This window comes from Bos javanicus, chromosome 24 (genome assembly GCF_032452875.1).
Source record: "Bos javanicus breed banteng chromosome 24, ARS-OSU_banteng_1.0, whole genome shotgun sequence".
NCBI lineage: Eukaryota > Metazoa > Chordata > Mammalia > Artiodactyla > Bovidae > Bos > Bos javanicus.
Genome location: NC_083891.1, coordinates 47464904 through 47483018, shown reverse-complemented (window position 1 = coordinate 47483018; position 18115 = coordinate 47464904). Strand labels below are relative to the sequence as shown.

The 18115-nt window shown below is 36.0% G+C and overlaps 1 protein-coding gene across 3 annotated transcripts in view; it reads left to right on the top strand.

Moving 5' to 3' along the window:
- SMAD2 (SMAD family member 2) overlaps window positions 1-18115 on the top strand; it is a 90545-nt gene that overhangs the window by 55082 nt on the left and 17348 nt on the right. For 2 of the 3 annotated variants that reach the window (XM_061400111.1, XM_061400110.1), the window contains exons 3-6: window positions 2673-2762; window positions 3809-4002; window positions 5020-5154; window positions 7413-7487. In XM_061400111.1, the coding sequence (XP_061256095.1) occupies window positions 2673-2762; window positions 3809-4002; window positions 5020-5154; window positions 7413-7487 (494 nt within the window). The remainder of the gene's footprint in view (window positions 1-2672; window positions 2763-3808; window positions 4003-5019; window positions 5155-7412; window positions 7488-18115) is intronic. The other variant, XM_061400112.1, reaches the window with a different exon arrangement.

Below are 18115 nucleotides of genomic sequence, written 5' to 3'. Positions count from 1 at the left end.
CTTCCTTTGTGGCTTCTTTACTTCATTATGGGATTTCCCTCTTCTTTTTCCAGCCTTTCCGGTAGCCCCAAATCCACCCTCTGATTCTGCAGCTCGTTAAAAGCGCTGTTTTCTGCTTCAGGTCTGGTTCCCCTGGGTAGCGTCCACTGTGGGGCGCCTTTAGATACGGAGCCACGCAAATGCATCTCACCTGGTGCAGGACCCCCGTAGAGAGGTTGACTTTCCTTCAGTTTGTGTCTGTTTTTTTTGTCTCTCCACTGTTATCAAATAGTTGATTTTATTTTGTTTTCAAATAGTTAATTTTATTATATTTTGTTTAAAGGCTGTCATTTTTATCCACAGGAAGGTTTGCCTGATTGAGGCTGTTCTACTGCAGAACCTCCATTCTGTTTTGTTTGTGTATTCCTTTATTAATTTCATACAGTTCCCACTATTGAAGATTATAATGTGTTTCAGGAACTAGTAGAGCCAGTTGCTTCTTCGTGGATATTTTCTTGGTCATTCTTGTAATTTTTTTTGATATGTTATATGTTGGGCAATTTTGTTTGAGTCTTAAATTTTTTTTTAAATTCTTGTTTAGAGTCCATCAAATATAGAAATTAGGCAGAACTGATATTGCTATGTTAGCTTCCTATTTAGGAAGATGTATGTTTTTCTCTTTGGTTGATTTTTATGTTCTTTAGTAATAAAACGTTTATTTTAGTAGTTTTGACACATTTATAATAATTACATTTATCCTAGGTATTTTGTATATTTTGATATAAATTGATTCTTTAAGAAAATTTTCATATATAAATGAGGAAAAATTTTACTTGATAGAAGCAAATTTATTATTTTTAAATAAACCTTCCAGTTTGCATAAGAGAGATTGATTGCAATGGTCAGTAGAACTGAGGCTTAAATGCCCCATGATGGCAGTGGAAAAGTAGCCGAGTTAAGAGTTGGGACGTAGTTCTGTCTGCCTCTAGATTGATTGCACGCTTTTAACAGCTACTGTTTATTGTTCTCTGATAAATTTCAGGGCTTGAATAAAGCACAGCTTAAGCTCTTCATGCCCTGTTATATTTCTGCTTCTCATGTCAGTTCCAGAGTTTCTTGAGTGAAATATTTATTTTAGCCTCAAGAGCAGAATAGCCACATTATGTACTCTTCTCAGGCATTTTCCTTCGGCTGTTTTTAAAGAGAGGAAGGTGTATACTGTTCCTTCGGAGGTTTGAATTCAGATTCATGAAACACCAGAGTTGGGTTGGTTTCATTGTGTTGTAAACCACTTGGTGCTATATGTTTCCAGTAGATATTTGATAAGTATCTTAAATAAAAGAACCATTTATGTCATGGCTTTGTAGTCAGTGCACCTTTGGGAGAAAAAAAAAGGTCTGAATTAGCCTCCAGTTTGGCCTTTTCTGACTTTTGTAGTCTGAGAAGTGGAAGTTAAACTTGTGAAGCCTAAAAAATCCAAGAGAATCTGTAAAAATGTCTCAACAAGCTGCTCCAAAGTGTCTGAAAATGCATTTTGCAAAGCCACCCCGAGTGCAGCTCAGTAACCCTGCAGGAGGCCCTGAGCAGCCCCGCCGGCCTGGACGAGTTGCCCAGCCTCAGGAAGGCAGCGCTTTTCACCAGTGCCCTTTGAAATGCTGAGTGAGTGAGCTCGTTAGCAAAGGATGCTCAAAAGTGGTTTTGAGATGTTTCTTTCTCTTCCTTTAAGTTTTGATGATTTTGTAACAGGTAAGAAGTTGGAATGGAGTTTCAGAAATTGTCTTTTGACTCTCATTTTTTAAAAAGTACGACTTGCTATCTGAGACCCCTTTGGCAGTCAGTAGTTCGATTCCAGACTGTTTATTAAGCTCTTCTTTTCTCCTCGTCTCACACAGATGAAGTGGTGGCAGGGAAAATAGGCAGACTGATATCTGGACTGTCCTTGTTCTGGAAAGAAATGTGGAAGAAAAATTTTGATTTTTGAAATTTCAAATAAGATTTTTCAAAAAATCTTTCTGGTGTATGTCTTTCAGGTGAATTGATGAAAAAAACTAGATACAGCAACTTAGTCATAGTGTCTTTTACAAATTTTGTGCTTTCACATATCTTTAATCCTTGTAGCAATTTCTTAAAAATTTTCAGGTAGTGTGCTACGCTAGGATGATGTCAAAATCCATTTCCTTGTCCTTTGTAGTTTTAAGAGCAATAATAATTTTCAGTAAAACTGAATATGTATGTATCTTAAATAAGCTTGAAATTTTAACTGGATATATGTCTGTTTTAATTGAAATTTTATCTTTGTTAAAAATACCAGTTGACATCCATTTTTAGATTTTTTTTTTTAACTGCATTATAAAATGAAGCACTGTTAGTAAGACTTAATGGCATAGGATCCTCTGTTGTGAGTAGAGGAAATTGGAAAAGGCACAGGTATGATTTCATTAAGCTAGAGAGCATTGGTGTTCACATTTTAAAAACATAATCATAATTTATCTGGAGTCACATGTTCCATTTATTGGCTTCCTTCATATAGAAAATATAGAAATCAGCACTAAATGCCTGTGAAAAAGTGAAGCAGTGTATATTTTCTGGGTGAAGGAAGTATTCTGTACATTTTCCATGTTTTACATCATGGTAATTTGAATAACCATGCTTCCATGTTCACATCAATTTTTTGTTTTTCAATTTATGCACAGCACTTGCTCTGAAATTTGGGGACTGAGTACACCAAATACGATAGATCAGTGGGATACAACAGGCCTTTACAGCTTCTCTGAACAAACCAGGTGAATATTCTGCCCTCTATGGAATCCTAGAGATCTTGTGGGAGGGAGGGTGTTTTGGAAGACCTAACGTGGGTTGCTTAGTATGATTTTGCCTAGGATGTTTCCTTAATGTAAAATAAGGCATGGCATTTAAAATAACTGCTTGCCAGTATTAAAAATATATTAAATGTTTCCGCTGATGTGTTGATCAATGAAATTCTAGTTTTGAATCTTCTTTAAATTACTGCATCCCCTAAAGAATAGGAGCTTCGATAACTATATTCTCATTTTAGTGTGAGGGTAGATTATAATCTGTTGTTGGCCTAATTTTCCAGTAGATACATAACCAGTTTTTGCTAAATTTCTTGCTGTCATCTAAATCTCATCTTTATACTAATAAGTACATGGTTATTTACTGAACCCCTTATGTCACAATTAATGCTAGGCTGACTCGTTTTGGTTCTTTATTTTTTTTAAATCACCTTATTCTCTTTTTGAGCATATTGGTATTTGTCCATTTCATCTCATCATTTTCATCACCATCTGCATTTATGTGTGAGCTATAGAAAATATACCTCAGTACTCAAAACGGTCACAACTGGGCAATGAACTACGTTAGTTTTAGTAAGTTACTTTACATTGTTGTTGGTATTTGTCATTCTTCACACTAGTTCCTTTTTTTGATAATTCAGTCACCTACAGAAGTAATGCCCTTAAGTCTCCCTAAGTAAGAGTTTGAGTCACTAGAGATAGAAGTTGATAACATTTTTCAAGTGTAGCTGTTTGAGACTTTTTTTTAAAAAACATTTTTCCCCAAGCGGCTCCCTGTTCATTGATTGCCATTTGAGTCATTTATGTAGCATGTTTATAAGAAGAATACCCTAGTGCTGCTGCTTCCCTTTCTGTCAGATCCATAAGATAGTACGTTTTTCTTCCTTGTACTCACTAAAACTAACCAAATGTCTGTCATTCCTTTCTTTATGCTCTTAATGTACTAGTTTAGCCCAATTGAGTATGTTTATTTTTTTAAAAGTTCCCATCTTTCTTTTCCCCTTGCTTCCCAACAGGTCTCTAGATGGTCGTCTTCAGGTGTCCCATCGAAAAGGACTGCCTCATGTAATATATTGCCGATTATGGCGCTGGCCTGATCTTCACAGTCATCATGAACTCAAAGCAATTGAAAACTGCGAATATGCTTTTAATCTTAAAAAGGATGAAGTATGTGTAAACCCTTACCACTACCAGAGAGTTGAGACACCAGGTAGGAAAATTAGTTTTTTTCCCTCGTTTTAGTTAAATGCTTGAATTTAAGTATATTAGGTACTCTTACACCTAATTGACCCAGGAAAACTTTGGTATAAAACTCTAATAGTGAAAAGTGAAAGTGTTAGTTGCTCAGTTGTGTCTGACTCTTTACTTCCCCATGGACTCACCAAGCTTCTCTGTCGGTGGCATTCTCCAGGCAAGAATACTGGAGTGGGTTGTCATTCCCTTTTATTCCTGACCCAGGGATCAAACCCAGGTCCCCCGCATTGCAGGCGGGGATTCTTTACCATCTGACCCACCAGGGGAGCATAAAACTCTAATTAAAGTTACCTTGAATTCAGTATATTTTTTGGCAGTAATTAAAAATACTAAAAAAATGTTGATTATATGTTATGGAAAATATATCTTAGAGGGAAAGATATGTTAGTTTCTTGAAATAACATTTCACATCAAAGTACATATCTAGGAAATTCTAATCCTATAGATAGCAGTCTGCTTAGAACTGAATAAGTTTCATTACCTATCTGCTGCATTAACTGTTTTAATTCATTTTGCTCTTTGGTTTTTTGATGTACTTTAATGATACCATTTGTAACTAAGCAGTTTAGTAAAACTCAGCAGGACTTACAGTTTACTTACTCAGTTTACTTAGTACTTGAAACTTACTAGAATGCTGCTATATTTAGGGGGGAAAAAACTTGATTTTACAAATCTTTCTGCAACCTTTCCAATGAGGATTTATGAACTTCTGTGGTCGTATAATATGATCAGGATCACTCTTTCCCCAGAAGTACGAGGTAGATCAGAACTTGGAGATTTAGATTGTGGACTTCGTGGTAAATTAAAATCATAATCAGGTTTGTCAGTTTCTCAGCAGCCGAATAATACCAAATAAGTCGATCCTAAACTTCAGAAAGTAATCGGGCTAATTCTTCCTTGTGTGTGGAAGCTTCTGGTAGCAGGGCCCGCTCTCACCTGCTTGCCGTTGACTTGGACTTCTTGGCTCTTTCAGTTCTGCCCCCGGTGCTGGTGCCCCGGCATACCGAGATCCTAACGGAACTGCCCCCTCTGGATGACTACACCCACTCCATTCCAGAAAACACTAACTTCCCAGCAGGAATCGAGCCACAGAGTAATTATATCCCAGGTATTTTTGCCTTCTGAGTCTCCTAAACTGTGAGATAGATACAAATTTTGTTCATAAACATTCATCTATTAATAATAAGTTATGGTTTGGCTTTTAAAAAATTTTAGTTCTGCAGACATAGCAACATGTATGTTGTAGAGGAAACATATTTTAGTTCTTTTTCATCTGAGACTCAGTAATGCTGAAAAATAAATGAACTACATGATTCTCCAATTCTGCTCTATTACATTACATGTCCAGTATAAACTAAAGGTATAAGCATGAGCATTTAGCTGTATATGGGATTTTTGGTGTTTGAATTTTTTTCTCCGTGTGTAGTATTTATCTATTCCACTTTTATGTTTTATTTATACCACTGAAGATGTGTAAGGAGCTTCAAGTTTCAGCTATAGTGAGAAATTGTCTTAATGTGTCTCATCATGGAAATAATGCTTGTTCGTTGGAGGTAATTTTGAAAACATAAAGTAAATAAAGACTTTTTAAAAACAGCTAATTTTAAGGTTAAAAAGTGTTTTCTGACTATCTTAATGCTTTTTTCTTTTATTACTATTTATTCCAAAAGAAGATTTAAAGCTGCTTTTATTGGGAAACATAAACATTTTGAGGAGTTAGTACGGGGCAAAGAGTTTGTTGTGGAAAATGGGGGCTAGGACAAGTGGAAGCAAGGTGAACACAAGGCATTTTGTAGGGAGAGGAATTTGGCTGTAAGTAGTTACATGTGAGTAGTGTGTTGGATTGAGGGAGTCCTTAAATCTGATGTGGAAATTAGTATAATTCAGCAATCCTTAGGAAACTGAGGTGTAAGCATTCGCTCTTGTAAGACACCTACCCAGTGATTATGTAGAAGGATGTTAATCAAAATGTTTGACTTTTACCTGTGGAGATATTTGGGCTGATTTTCGATCATCTTTGTTTAAATATGGGTCTTTTACAAAGTGGAAAATCACATGTGTATTATACTTAACCTGCTTTTCTGGACAGTGGATCTTTACCCAGCTCCAACTGAGAGCAAAACCTTGGTGTTCACTTTTTATTCCACTGCGAAAGAAATTGTAACATTTCCTCCAAGACACTAGTATTATACCTTTGTTGTTTACTATTTTATATATAAATAATAATGGAGAAAAATGAAAAAGAATAGCATATTTATCAGTTCAGTATTTTTCCCTATTTACACCTTTGAGACATTGTGGTTAAATTGGCAAAGCTTAGCTGTTTTTAATTTTATTTGATTTAACTTTTAAAATAGCACATAACTGTATATATTCTTATTTTTATATTCTTTGTTGTTCGAGTATTACTATGAAGGAATTTATTTTATTCTCATATTAAAAATTGGGGGGCACTGACATTTAAAATGAAAAGTTTGATACTTAAGTTAAAACTTAAAATTAACTTATTGAAGAGAGATTGTCAAGAGCTCATGAAGGAGACCTTTAACCTGTATCACCTAAACTTTTTTTTCCTGCTTGGAATTGTGATTGGTAAAATTGTATAAATTTTGTATTTTACATGAAGCTTATTCAGATATTCAAGTACTTTCTGAATATAAACATTTTGCTCATATATTTCTGAATATAAACATTTTGTCATTTTGGAAATGACACATTAGAATCTTAACGTATTTTCAGAAAGTAATTGACCTCAGTTTTGTGTAGCAGCAGTCTTACTTGAATTTAATTTTCTGCCTCAAGCATTCAGGACTTACTGTCTGGAAATCACTCAAGCAATCCACTTTTTAGATAGAATTCAGGCTAGACCATTCCTGAACTATATTACCATATTTTGCCCTATAGAACCTAGTATAGTATGTCAGCCTCTATTACTTTGTAATCCTGAAACCTGTGTGCCTATGTTGTGTGTCTAAGTACCCATTTACAACAGCCATTAGTTAAAAAATTCTCTTTGGTTACTAATTTCTTTTAAACATTCTGATTAAGAACAGGCATCTTTGAAGTTATATTTTTGGCTCTTGCCCCAGAAAATATACAAATGAGAATGAGCCAGATATGTAAATAATGCTAAGAAAATATGCACAGAGAGCTCAATTGTGTTACAAGTGGGTTTTAAGGATTCACCTATAAGGTTTAGGTCAGAACCTGAATCATAAGCCCTCAGTATCCAGTACTGCTTTTTATAGTGATGTTATATAACATTCATATGTTATTTGGAGTGATTTGTTGGTATCTTTGGTAGCTGGGAGAAAAGGCATTGAGATTAAATTGAAGCTGTACTTGATTTGTTCTAAACTTTTGTAGAAACGCCACCTCCTGGATATATCAGTGAAGATGGAGAAACAAGTGATCAACAGTTGAACCAAAGTATGGATACAGGTAAAAAATATTTTCAAAATTACTCAGTAATTAAATACACAATTTTGTCGTGTTTGAAATTCACTAAAATTATTACTAACCCTTATATTTAGAAAAGTTGGGACACTTATCCAAAAAAATGGAATCTTTTATTTTGATTTAATCATATTTGAGCAATCAGAGAGAGGACTCTCTTTGTCAGTGAAAGATTAACATGTACTACTATGCAGAATAATTGTTAAGATTTTCTCTTATTAGAGTTAAATAAAAATCAGGGAACACTCAGATATTTTTCAAGTGTTTTCAAGTGTGCTTCTGTTTAAAGTTTTAGGGACTTTATGAATAAATGTCTTTGTGATGAAAGACTCTAATTAATTAACCCAATAACAGGTTTTCAGAGGAACTTGGAAGTAAGATAGGGGGATCAGCTTTTTAGTGCTCTTTTAACTTAATAGTTCTGACTTATAGTAGATTGTTTACATAAAGTACCTTGTATATTGTACTTGACCTACTTCAATTTCTAATACTTAGCTGTCAACTTTAAACACAATGAAGAAAAAATTTTGACATATAATAAATGTTCCACACATAGAAAAGTTGTTATATAGTAGAATGTGTATAACCCATCATAACTAGTAGGTTACCAGTGAAGTAGCTGTGATGTCCCTGTAATTGTATATCTTGATCTATTCCATCTTGGTTGCATCTTAAGGATTGGACACCTTAATATCACAACCTGCTAAGTTATAGCATAGCTTTTCTACGCAGTTTATACTAAGGTATTCTATATTTATGATAATCTAAGTGATTTTCTAAATGGCAAGGGCTTGGGTGGTTGGCTTTACAATAATTCTGTTGCTTAAATTCTTTCATTATTTTGATTTCCAAGTAAAGAAATTCTGCTATAGCTAATCATACTTTATAGCTTTTCAGAATAGTAAATAACGAAGAAAAGTAGATGATGATCATTTGATATAGCATGTTGTGAATCTTTTTCTTTCTTTTTTAATTGTGGCTGAATGACTTATGGGGTTCTTCATTCCCTACCCTCAGCACAGAGCCCTAACCACTGGACCTCACAGAACTGTATTCCTAAATCAGCCATGTTCCTTTTTGCCCTGTGATAGACAGTTGCTTCTGTGACACTTAGACATGAATACCATAAAAATATACTCTGATGACATCATTAGTCATCAGGGAAAATGCAAATAAAATCATGACATATCACTTCACACCCTCTAGAATGGCTGTAATCAAAAAGTCCAACTCTTTGTGAAACCATGGACTGTAGTTGCCAGGCTTCTGTGTCCATGGGATTTCCCAGGCAAGAATCCTGGAGAGGGTTGCCATTTCCTTCTCCAGGGAATCTTCTGACCCAGGGATTGAACCCAGGTCTCCTGCATTGCAGGCAGATTCTTTACCACTGAGCCACCAAGGAAGCGCCGTAATCAGAAAAGAATAAGAAGAAGTCTTGATGAAGATCGGAGAAGTTAAAAGTCTTCATACGTTGCTAGTGGGAAAATGGTTCAGTTGCCTTGGAAAGATTTGCTGTTCTTCAAAGTTTAATATAGAATAACAATAAGACCCAGCAGTTTTACCTGAGAAAATTGAAAGCATTTCCAAACTAAACTTGCACATAAATGTAAGCATCATTCATAGTAGTCTGAAAGTAGAAATGACCCAGATTGTCTATCAGATGATTAATGGATAAATTAAGTGAGTTATATCCATACTTGGGAATATTATCCAACCACATAAAGGAATGAAATGCTGGTGCATGCTACAACATGGATGAACTTTGAAAGCATTATATTAGGTAAAAGACTCCAGGCACAAAAGGGCATAAGGATTCCAATTAGTGCCCATTGGATAATATAGGTGAAACATCCAAAGAGCAGTAAGATGAATATAATCACTGGTTAGGCACTTCCGTGGTGGCTGAGTTGGTAATGAATCCACCTGCAGTGTGGGAGACCTGGGTTCCATCCCTGGATCTAGAAGATCCCTTAGAGAAGGAAATGGCACCCCATACTAGTTTTCTTGTCTGGAAAATCCCATTGACAGAGGAGCCTGGTGGGCCACAGTCCAGGGACCTCTCTGGAATGGTGGAAGGTTCTAGGTGTGTGCTGTCCACGTGGCCACATGCTTCTAGGAGTACTTGACATAACTGGTGCAGCCAAGAACCTGAATTTTTATCTTTATTTGATTTAAACAGTGACACGTGGCTAGAGGCTGTTGGTAACCCAGCTGATGGCTGTCGTACAGGTGGTGTTTGGGGTCAGAGATCAGCTGTCTGCAGGGCTGCGTCTCCCGGAGCCAACCCAGTCCTGAGCAAGTGTTCAGGCTTAGAGGACCATGGCCATGCCCATGGGTGACCCCACGTGAGAGCACTTCTGCGTATGCACACCTCATCTTGGGACTGTGGGGCAATGGTGCAGCGGGAACAGCCCTCACTCACTGCCTGGCTCTCTGGACCTGTCTCCCCAGCTGCATGGAAATCCATGGTCACCGTGTAGGCCAGAGCTGGGAGGATGGGGAGGCCACAGGCCAGCTCCTCTCCCCATGTCCCAAGGGCTGCCGATGCCCGGCTGACCATGCGCCCACCTGCCCGCAGCTTTCCCTGTGCTTCTGAATGAATGCGATCAAAAACACACTTTGTGTTTGACCAAGACCAGGTTCACAGATAGTCATCGTGATGGTGGTAGCCACTGCCTGTTGGTGGTGGCCCAGACCTTCATGAACTTTTGCTCCACATCCAAGCACAAGTTGGGCAAAGACTTGCCCTCCAACAAGCTGATCTATGCCAAGGACATCCCTAACTACAAGACTGTAAGAAAACCTTGGACTGTGTGGATCACAACTAACTGTGATCTCTTAAAGAGATTGGAATACTAGACCACCTTACCTGTCTCCTGAGAAACGTGTATGCAGGTCAAGAAACAACAGTTAGAAACGGACCAGTTCAAAATTGGGAAAGGACTGTGTCAGGCTGTATATTGTCACTGTTTGTTTAACTCACATACATCATGTGAAAAGCCGGGCTGGATGAATCATAGGCTGGAATCAAGATTGCCGGGAGAAATATCACCAGCCTCAGATATGCAGGTGAAACCACTCTAATGGCAGAAAGTGAGGAAGAACTAAAGAGCCTCTTGATAAAGGTGAAAAAAGGAGAGTGAAAAAGCTCAGTTAAAACTCAGCTTTCAGAAAACTCAGATCATGGCATGTGGTCCCATCACTTCATGGCATATAGATGGGGAAATAATGGAAACAGTGACAAACTATTTTCTTGGGCTCCAAAATCACTGTGGACGGTGACTGCAGCCATGCGATTAAAAGATGATTGCCTTGGAAGGAAAGCTGTGACAAACCTAGACAGCGTATACAGAGATAGCAGAGACGTCTGTAGTCGTGTCATATAGACATGACTATACTACCAAGGTCTGTATAGTCAAAGCTATGGTTTATCTAATAGTCATGTACAGATGTGAGAGTTGGACTGTAAAGAAGGTTGAGCCAAAGAACTGATACTTTCAAACTGTGGTGCTGGAGAAGACGCCTGAGAGTCTCTTGAACAGCAAGGAGATCAAGCCAGTCTTTCCTAAAGGCTATCAACCTTGACTATTCATTGGAAGGACTGCTGCTGAAGCTCCAGTACTTTGGCCACCTGATGGGAAGAGCCAACTCATTGGAAAAGATCCTAATGCTGAGAAAAATTGACGGCAAAGGGAGAAGGGGGTGGCAGAGGGGATGGGATGGTTAGATGTCACCACCGACTCAATGGACGTGCCTTTGAGCAAACTGGGTGATAGTGAAGGACGGGGAAGCCTGGCATGCTGCAGTCCATGGGAGCCCAAAGAGTCGGACATGACTTAGTTATGGTAATGGGTCAAAATCCAGTGTGGGGGAATAAGCTGAATCAAAATGAATTCATTGTTTTGGGGCTAGCTTTGAACATAACCTAATATTTCTAATTCTGTTTCAATGGAGGAAATGTTACTATCTTTTTCAAAATGACACATTTAAAAGTATTTACTCTAATGACAGTGACAGTGTGAATATTTGATTCATGAGATGCTAAAAAGTTGCTTCAATACTAGTCCTCCACCTGCTATCTATTATTCTCTTAGTGCAATGACAAGAATTTTCTGACTGCTGCAGGATCCCAATTTAGAACAAAATTGACCTCTCTTTAAACTCTGGTCCATGCTTTTCCTGAGGGAAGACATGATTAAATTAATCTTTGAAACCCTTCTGGAATAGGAGGAGTTAATAGTTGGGGGCATTCCCTGGTGGTCCAGTGGTTAGGACTCTGTGCTTGCACTTCAGAGGGTACGGGTTTAATCTCTGTTGGGAGAACTAAGATCCTGCAAGCCTCGGGGCCAAAATAAATAAATAAAATTAAAAAAAATAATAATAAAGCCAGAGGACAAATAAAGTAAAATACAGAACTGTATGAGCAGGTACATGTTATTTTTTGCTTTGCTTTGTGTTTTAATTTCTCTGGTCAAGCCTTCATTCTTTAAAGCTTGTGGACTTTAGGGATCAGGCTGAATGAACATCATAAGAAATACAGGTTTGGTTTAGTTCTAACCTTTTCTTCTTGCAACCTGGTCATTTTGTGTACCCCTAGATAAGGTTCACATGCTATACTCAGAAGACAGCATCTCTAACCAGATGCATGGCTGCTGGATAGCATGACTGGCCTCTGAACTAGACTGCCTGGACTTGAATTGTCCCTCTGCTCTCTGCTTGATGATGTAGGCACCAGTTTCCTTATCTGTAAACTAGGGATAATTATAGAACCTAACTCATAGTAAATACTGTATGAGTGTATTTAGAGAAAATATAAAAAAGGTGAATTAACCATTAAAGTTGACTGCATGGAGATTAGAAATAAATTGAGGGAATTGAGATCTCAGAGCAGGAGCAGTTGATTGTCATGATTAGGATCTTCTCAAAATAGGAAAGTAATTTGCCAGGAAAAAAGGGTCAGGTTTGTGAACTTGAGAGTAATGGTCTTACTGGGTGTGCCATCTCTGCAGTGTTTTATAGTTTTTAGCATAGATGTATAGCTGTTATGAGATGCATACTTCACTGTTTTAACCTTTTGCTGTTATTATAAATTTATTTTTCAATTTTATTTTTTAATTGTTTATCCCTAGAATATAGAGTAAAATTTGATTATTGTCTGTTGGCTTTTTTTCCTGAACTTTGCTAAAGTCACTTTTCATATCTAGTATTCTGTAGATTCCTAAGATTTTCTGAAAACAGTTTTACTTCTTGCTTTCTCATTTTTATGCTTTCTTCTTTTTCTGTCCTGGCTAAGACCTACAGTAAACTGTTGAATAAAAATACTAAGAATGGATATTTTTACATTGTTCTTGATCATAGGGTGAATACATTTAATAATTCCTGAATAAGTGAGATGTTAATTATGGGTTTTTAATAGATTATCAGACTGAAGATATTTCTTTCTGTTCCTGGTGCTTTGAATGTTTGTAATGATGGCTGTGGAATTTTGTCCATACTTTTTCTGCGTCTCCTGAGAGGATCATACAGTTTTATTCCTTTTTGAAGTGAATTTCACAAAGTGATTTTTCTGATAACAAACCAATTTTGACCTTATTTGGTTATGATAAATTGCACTTTAATAAAAATCTTTGTGGGTTTGATTTGATAATTTTTAAAAGGATTTTCAAATCTATGTTTATAAGAGATTTTGGTCTTTAGTTTTCATGTAATGTTTTTGTGTAGCTTCAATATCAGTAATGGACTCTAAATTGGATGAGATTTTCTCCTATTTTCTGAAAAATTTTGCATAGGATTGTTATTTCTTCCTTAACTACTTGATAGCTCCTACTAGAGAAACCATCTCTTAAAGGGAAGGGTTTTTAAAATTGGGAGTTGTTTAGATTCTCTATTTTCTATTTTTCATGTAGGTTTGGTAGCTTGTGTCTTAAAAGATATTTGTTCATTTCATCTGAGAGGTAAATTTTATTGCTATAAAGTCATTTCTAATGTTTTGTTATCCCCTTGATGTCTGCAAGATCATGCAAATCTTGATTATTTACTTAAAATACTGATAATTTATTTTTTTTCTTCTTGATAAATCTTTTAGGGGCTGTATCAGTTAATATTTTTAAATACCCAGTTTTGGGCTTGTTAAATTTTTCTATTGTGTTTCTCTTTTTACTACTTGATTTGTTTCTATTCTTCATTATTTTCTTCTACTTAACTTTGCATTAAATTTGGTCTTTTTAGAGCATTGTAGTTTAAATTTAGATAGTTGATTCTTTTCTATTTTTTTCCCATTGATTCTTTTCTAATATAAGCTTTTAAAACTGAAAATTGCCTTCCAACCCTTATTTTAGCTTCATACCACAAATTTTAATGTTATTTTTCATTATTACTTGTTATCATTTAAGTATTTTCTAATTCCTCTTTGATTTCTTTGATCCATGATTTTTTAGAAGTGTAGGGGCTTTCTAGATAGCTTGTTGATTTCTAGCTTAATTCCATTATGTTTCATGATTTCAGGCCTCTGGAATTTACTAAGAATTATTTTATGCTGTGGTGTGGTATACTTACTTTGATTTACAGTTCCACTTACAGTTGAAAAGCATTTTGTGCAGTTGTAGTGTTCCTCTAGGTGTCATTGTTGGTTGAGGTCATTGCTGATACTGTTTAAATCTTCTTAACTCTGACTTGGTTCTAAATGTGACTTTGGGTTTCTCTCTTTCTCCTTTTAGTCCTGTCAGTTTTTGCTTCATGTATTTTGAGTCTCTTATTAAATGGTGCACATTTCGAATTACATCCTTCTGATGAAGTGACTCTTGTTATAAAATGTGTCTCATATAAACATAAACATCCATCAACATTGTGTATAAATGATGAACCCAAGCTTTCATTGGTTCAGAGATCTTGCTTGTTTTCGTATCTCTATTGCGTGTATCAGGGACCCAGATGGGACGTCCGCATTCCAACCTCGTAGACTGTGAACGCCTTCCCTCATTTCTAGTCTGATAGAGGGTGCGGTTTACTCGGAATTTTCACCTGCCTTCAACAAGTCAGATATGGGAGTTAGAATTGGCTAGTGAAGAGGACTGTATCTGTGCTTGAGCTTCTCATATTCCAGTTGCCTGTGTGTGGCCATTAAATTTTTAGCTGGTTTGTCCTTTGGCAAGAATAGTCCTGTGTGTGCTAACTTGGCAGATACTCCCAGCAATGAAAATGGTTACCACTCCCTACTTAATGTAGGAAGAGCTCATCCCTTTCGGTAAATGACTTACAATTTAAATGAGTCTGTAGTTTTGGGGTCACTTTTGGTAAAAATACAGTTTTTTAGTGTTTCTGTTACTTTCTTATTGTAGGAGTAAGGGTTTTTCCAACAGTCTTCTATATTCTAACCATAAGGGGAACCCTCTACAAATTACTAATAAAAACAAAAGGAGAGCAACTGTATTCTCATTTTGAACACAAGTCATGCTTATAGAAAACTTGGAAACACATAGAACATAATAAAGAAACACGAAGGAAGTATGTAGTTTTTAAACTGGATTTACGTAGTTTCTATGTCTTATTTTTGCTTAATCTCAAATTTTTACCATTCTGTGTCAAAAGTTCGACAGTGTTTTACAGATTAAACTTCTGATGCAGCATTTTGAATTATTCAACAAGTGGATATTCATTATGAAAAATTAAAAGCAGGTATTTAACTCATAAAAAGCAGTACCACAATTAATGTCATAGAAGGATAGATAGAAAGAGAGGAATTTGCACCTAGGATCTCAGATTCTAGAAATTCTGTTCCTGACTATTGCAATAGGCTTCCTCTGGCGTGTTTCTCAAGAGATGGAAAAAAATGCCTGCTTTTGTAGTATTTGCTGAGGTAGGATTTGGTTGGTGATCAGGTAGGGATATGGTGGAAGGAGTAAGCCAGCATGACGATCAGTTTTTTGAAAGGTTTGTGAATGTCATTGGTCTCTGTATTCAGTAAATGAGTTTTTAAAAAATCATATGTTTAAGCCTTTTTTGGTATAAAAACAAAATCATAGATAATTTTAGTTCTTTGGGACTTTTTTTGTAATTTGAATTTAAAGATGATAAAATGAAATTATTTTAAGGCCTTTAACTAACTTTTCTGTCCTCCCATGTATTCCTTTTGGAAGAATAAGTCTATTTTTTTATTTGAATGATAATTATGGTTAGTTTATATACTGAAACTTAAAAAAAGTAAAATATACATTTTTTTGCCATTAATTTTGCTCAAGAAATTCAAACTAATTTTAATATTTCTCAAAAAGTTATAAAATAGATACTAAATATGTAAGTCATATCAACATGAATCCCATTTGGAGAGAACTTGAAGTTTTAAAATAATCTGAGCAAGAATTATGCAAGATATAAAACCACAGAAGAAAGGGTTGATAAACTTAAGTAAATGACTTTTAGAACATTACCGCTCCATACCTTTAGAATGACCAGAATCTGAAATCTGGCAAGGAAGTGGAGCATCAGGAACTCTGATTCATTGCTAATGGGAATGCAAAATGAATGGTATGGCCACTTTGGAAGACAGATTGGCAGCTGCTTACAAAGCAGCACATACTTAGCATGCAATCAGCAGTCATGCCCCTCAGTAGTCACCTAAGGTTGAAAGTTTATGTTAGGTACACACAGAAACTAGCACTTGGATGTTTATAGTGGCTTTATTCATTAATTGCCAAAATTTGGAAGCAACTAAGGTGTCCTTCAGTAAGTGAATGAGTAAATGAACGATGGCACATCCAGACAATGGGATGTTATTCAGCTAAAAAGAAATCTGCCAGATAAAGGCATGAAAATACATGGAACCTTAAATGCATATTACAAATGAACTCTATCTGAAAAGGGGACATACCTCTATGATTCCAACTATATGACGTTGTGGAAAAGACACAGACAGCTATAGAAACAGTAAAAGGATCAGTGATTGCTAGGGATTCAAGGGGAGGGAGGGATTAATACACAAAGATTTTTAGGACAGTATAAGTATTCAGTATGCTGCTACTATAATGGTGAATACAAGTCATCATACGTTTGTCAAAATTTATAGAATGTACAGCAACCAAAGATGAACCCTAATATAAATTGTGGGCTTTGAGTAATAATGTCTGTGTAGGTTCCTCAGTTGTCGTAAATGTACATTGTGATCTGAGACACTGATGGCAGGGGAGGTTGTACATTTGTGGGTAAATGGGAACTCTTGTACATTATTAATGCTCGATTTTACTGTAAAGCTAAAACTGCTCTAAAAAATAATGTTATTAAAATTTTTTTTATTTTGAAAGATAAAACCAAAAAACTTGGGGGAAATATGTATAAGAAGTCTCATAATTGATTTCTAGATTTAAAACCTACAAATCAAGAGGTTAAAGACAGTGCTTAATAGATAAATGGACATAAAGGACATGAGTGCACTATTTATAACGAAATAAAAATAAATAAAAATTTTAAGTGTAGGAGTTGCCCCATTTAAATCTTTCAAATTGTTGTATGTCAAAAGGTAGTGACATGGCGTGAAGAAATGTTCATAAATTGTTGGTGGGACTGAACGTCCTGGGAGGGTCCTTATAAAAATTTAACCTCACATTCCTTTTGCTCAGCATGTGCTTGTTGAAAAATGTATCCTACAAATATATGCAAACTTGTGTGCACAAGGATTTCTCTAGATGTTTTAGCTGCAAGTAATAGAAACTAGCTTTAAATAGTGAGATTATTGCTTCTCATAACTGCGAGTCCCAGACTTCAGTAGAAGCATGTATATATGAATAACTAACAGAGTAATCATGATTTAACCTGGCTCTTTTTTTTTTTTTTTTAAAGTTTCTAAAAACTTCTGCCACCTAATACATTTTTATCTTAATTCTAAAAATTTTGTATGTGATTATAACCAACTTTTCATAATCTTCAGTTCTAACTTTGATCACATACGACTGGACTCAGTCAAAATTAATAAACCATGACTCTACTGGTCATTTCTAATAAGTATTTAATAGAGAGAGTAAGCAGTTAAAAGATATGAAAAATTGGGCCGTTTCCTCCATTTCTAATAGTGGCTCTGTTTATTTTATCTTAGCTTCAGGAAACAGCAGTGGGTTTTAGTTCATTGTTCTAAATATGTTTTGACCTTTCATAGCTGTACCTGTTATGACTTGCCAACAGATTTTTCAAACTGAGGAACAAAAAAGAACACAAGAACTTTGTTATAGAAGGCTGTTCTGGCTTCTCAGAAATCATCACCTGTTCTGTATTTGTTGGTTCGTTTGTTCGCGTGGGGGCCGCCGTTTCACCTGTGTGCCTGGTGTTCTAGTTCACGGTCGTGTGGAGAGGGAGGGGCACATCAGGGGGCTTCTGGCCTTACTCTACATCTGCGCCATTGCTACAATTTTAAAACTGGGGAGCTGTAGGTCTTGCTTTTTTGGGTAACGTTCTCAAAATATGTAGAGGATAATGAGAAAACAAAGTGTATCCTACAGTTATGATTATTTAACGACAGTTTACGGCAAACATGTTTCAAAATTTGCCTGAAATTGAGTGAAGTAATGTCTCACTCTTCTGTCTGTGGTGTTCCTTCTTCTTCTTAACTTTTTGTGTTTGTGCCCCTT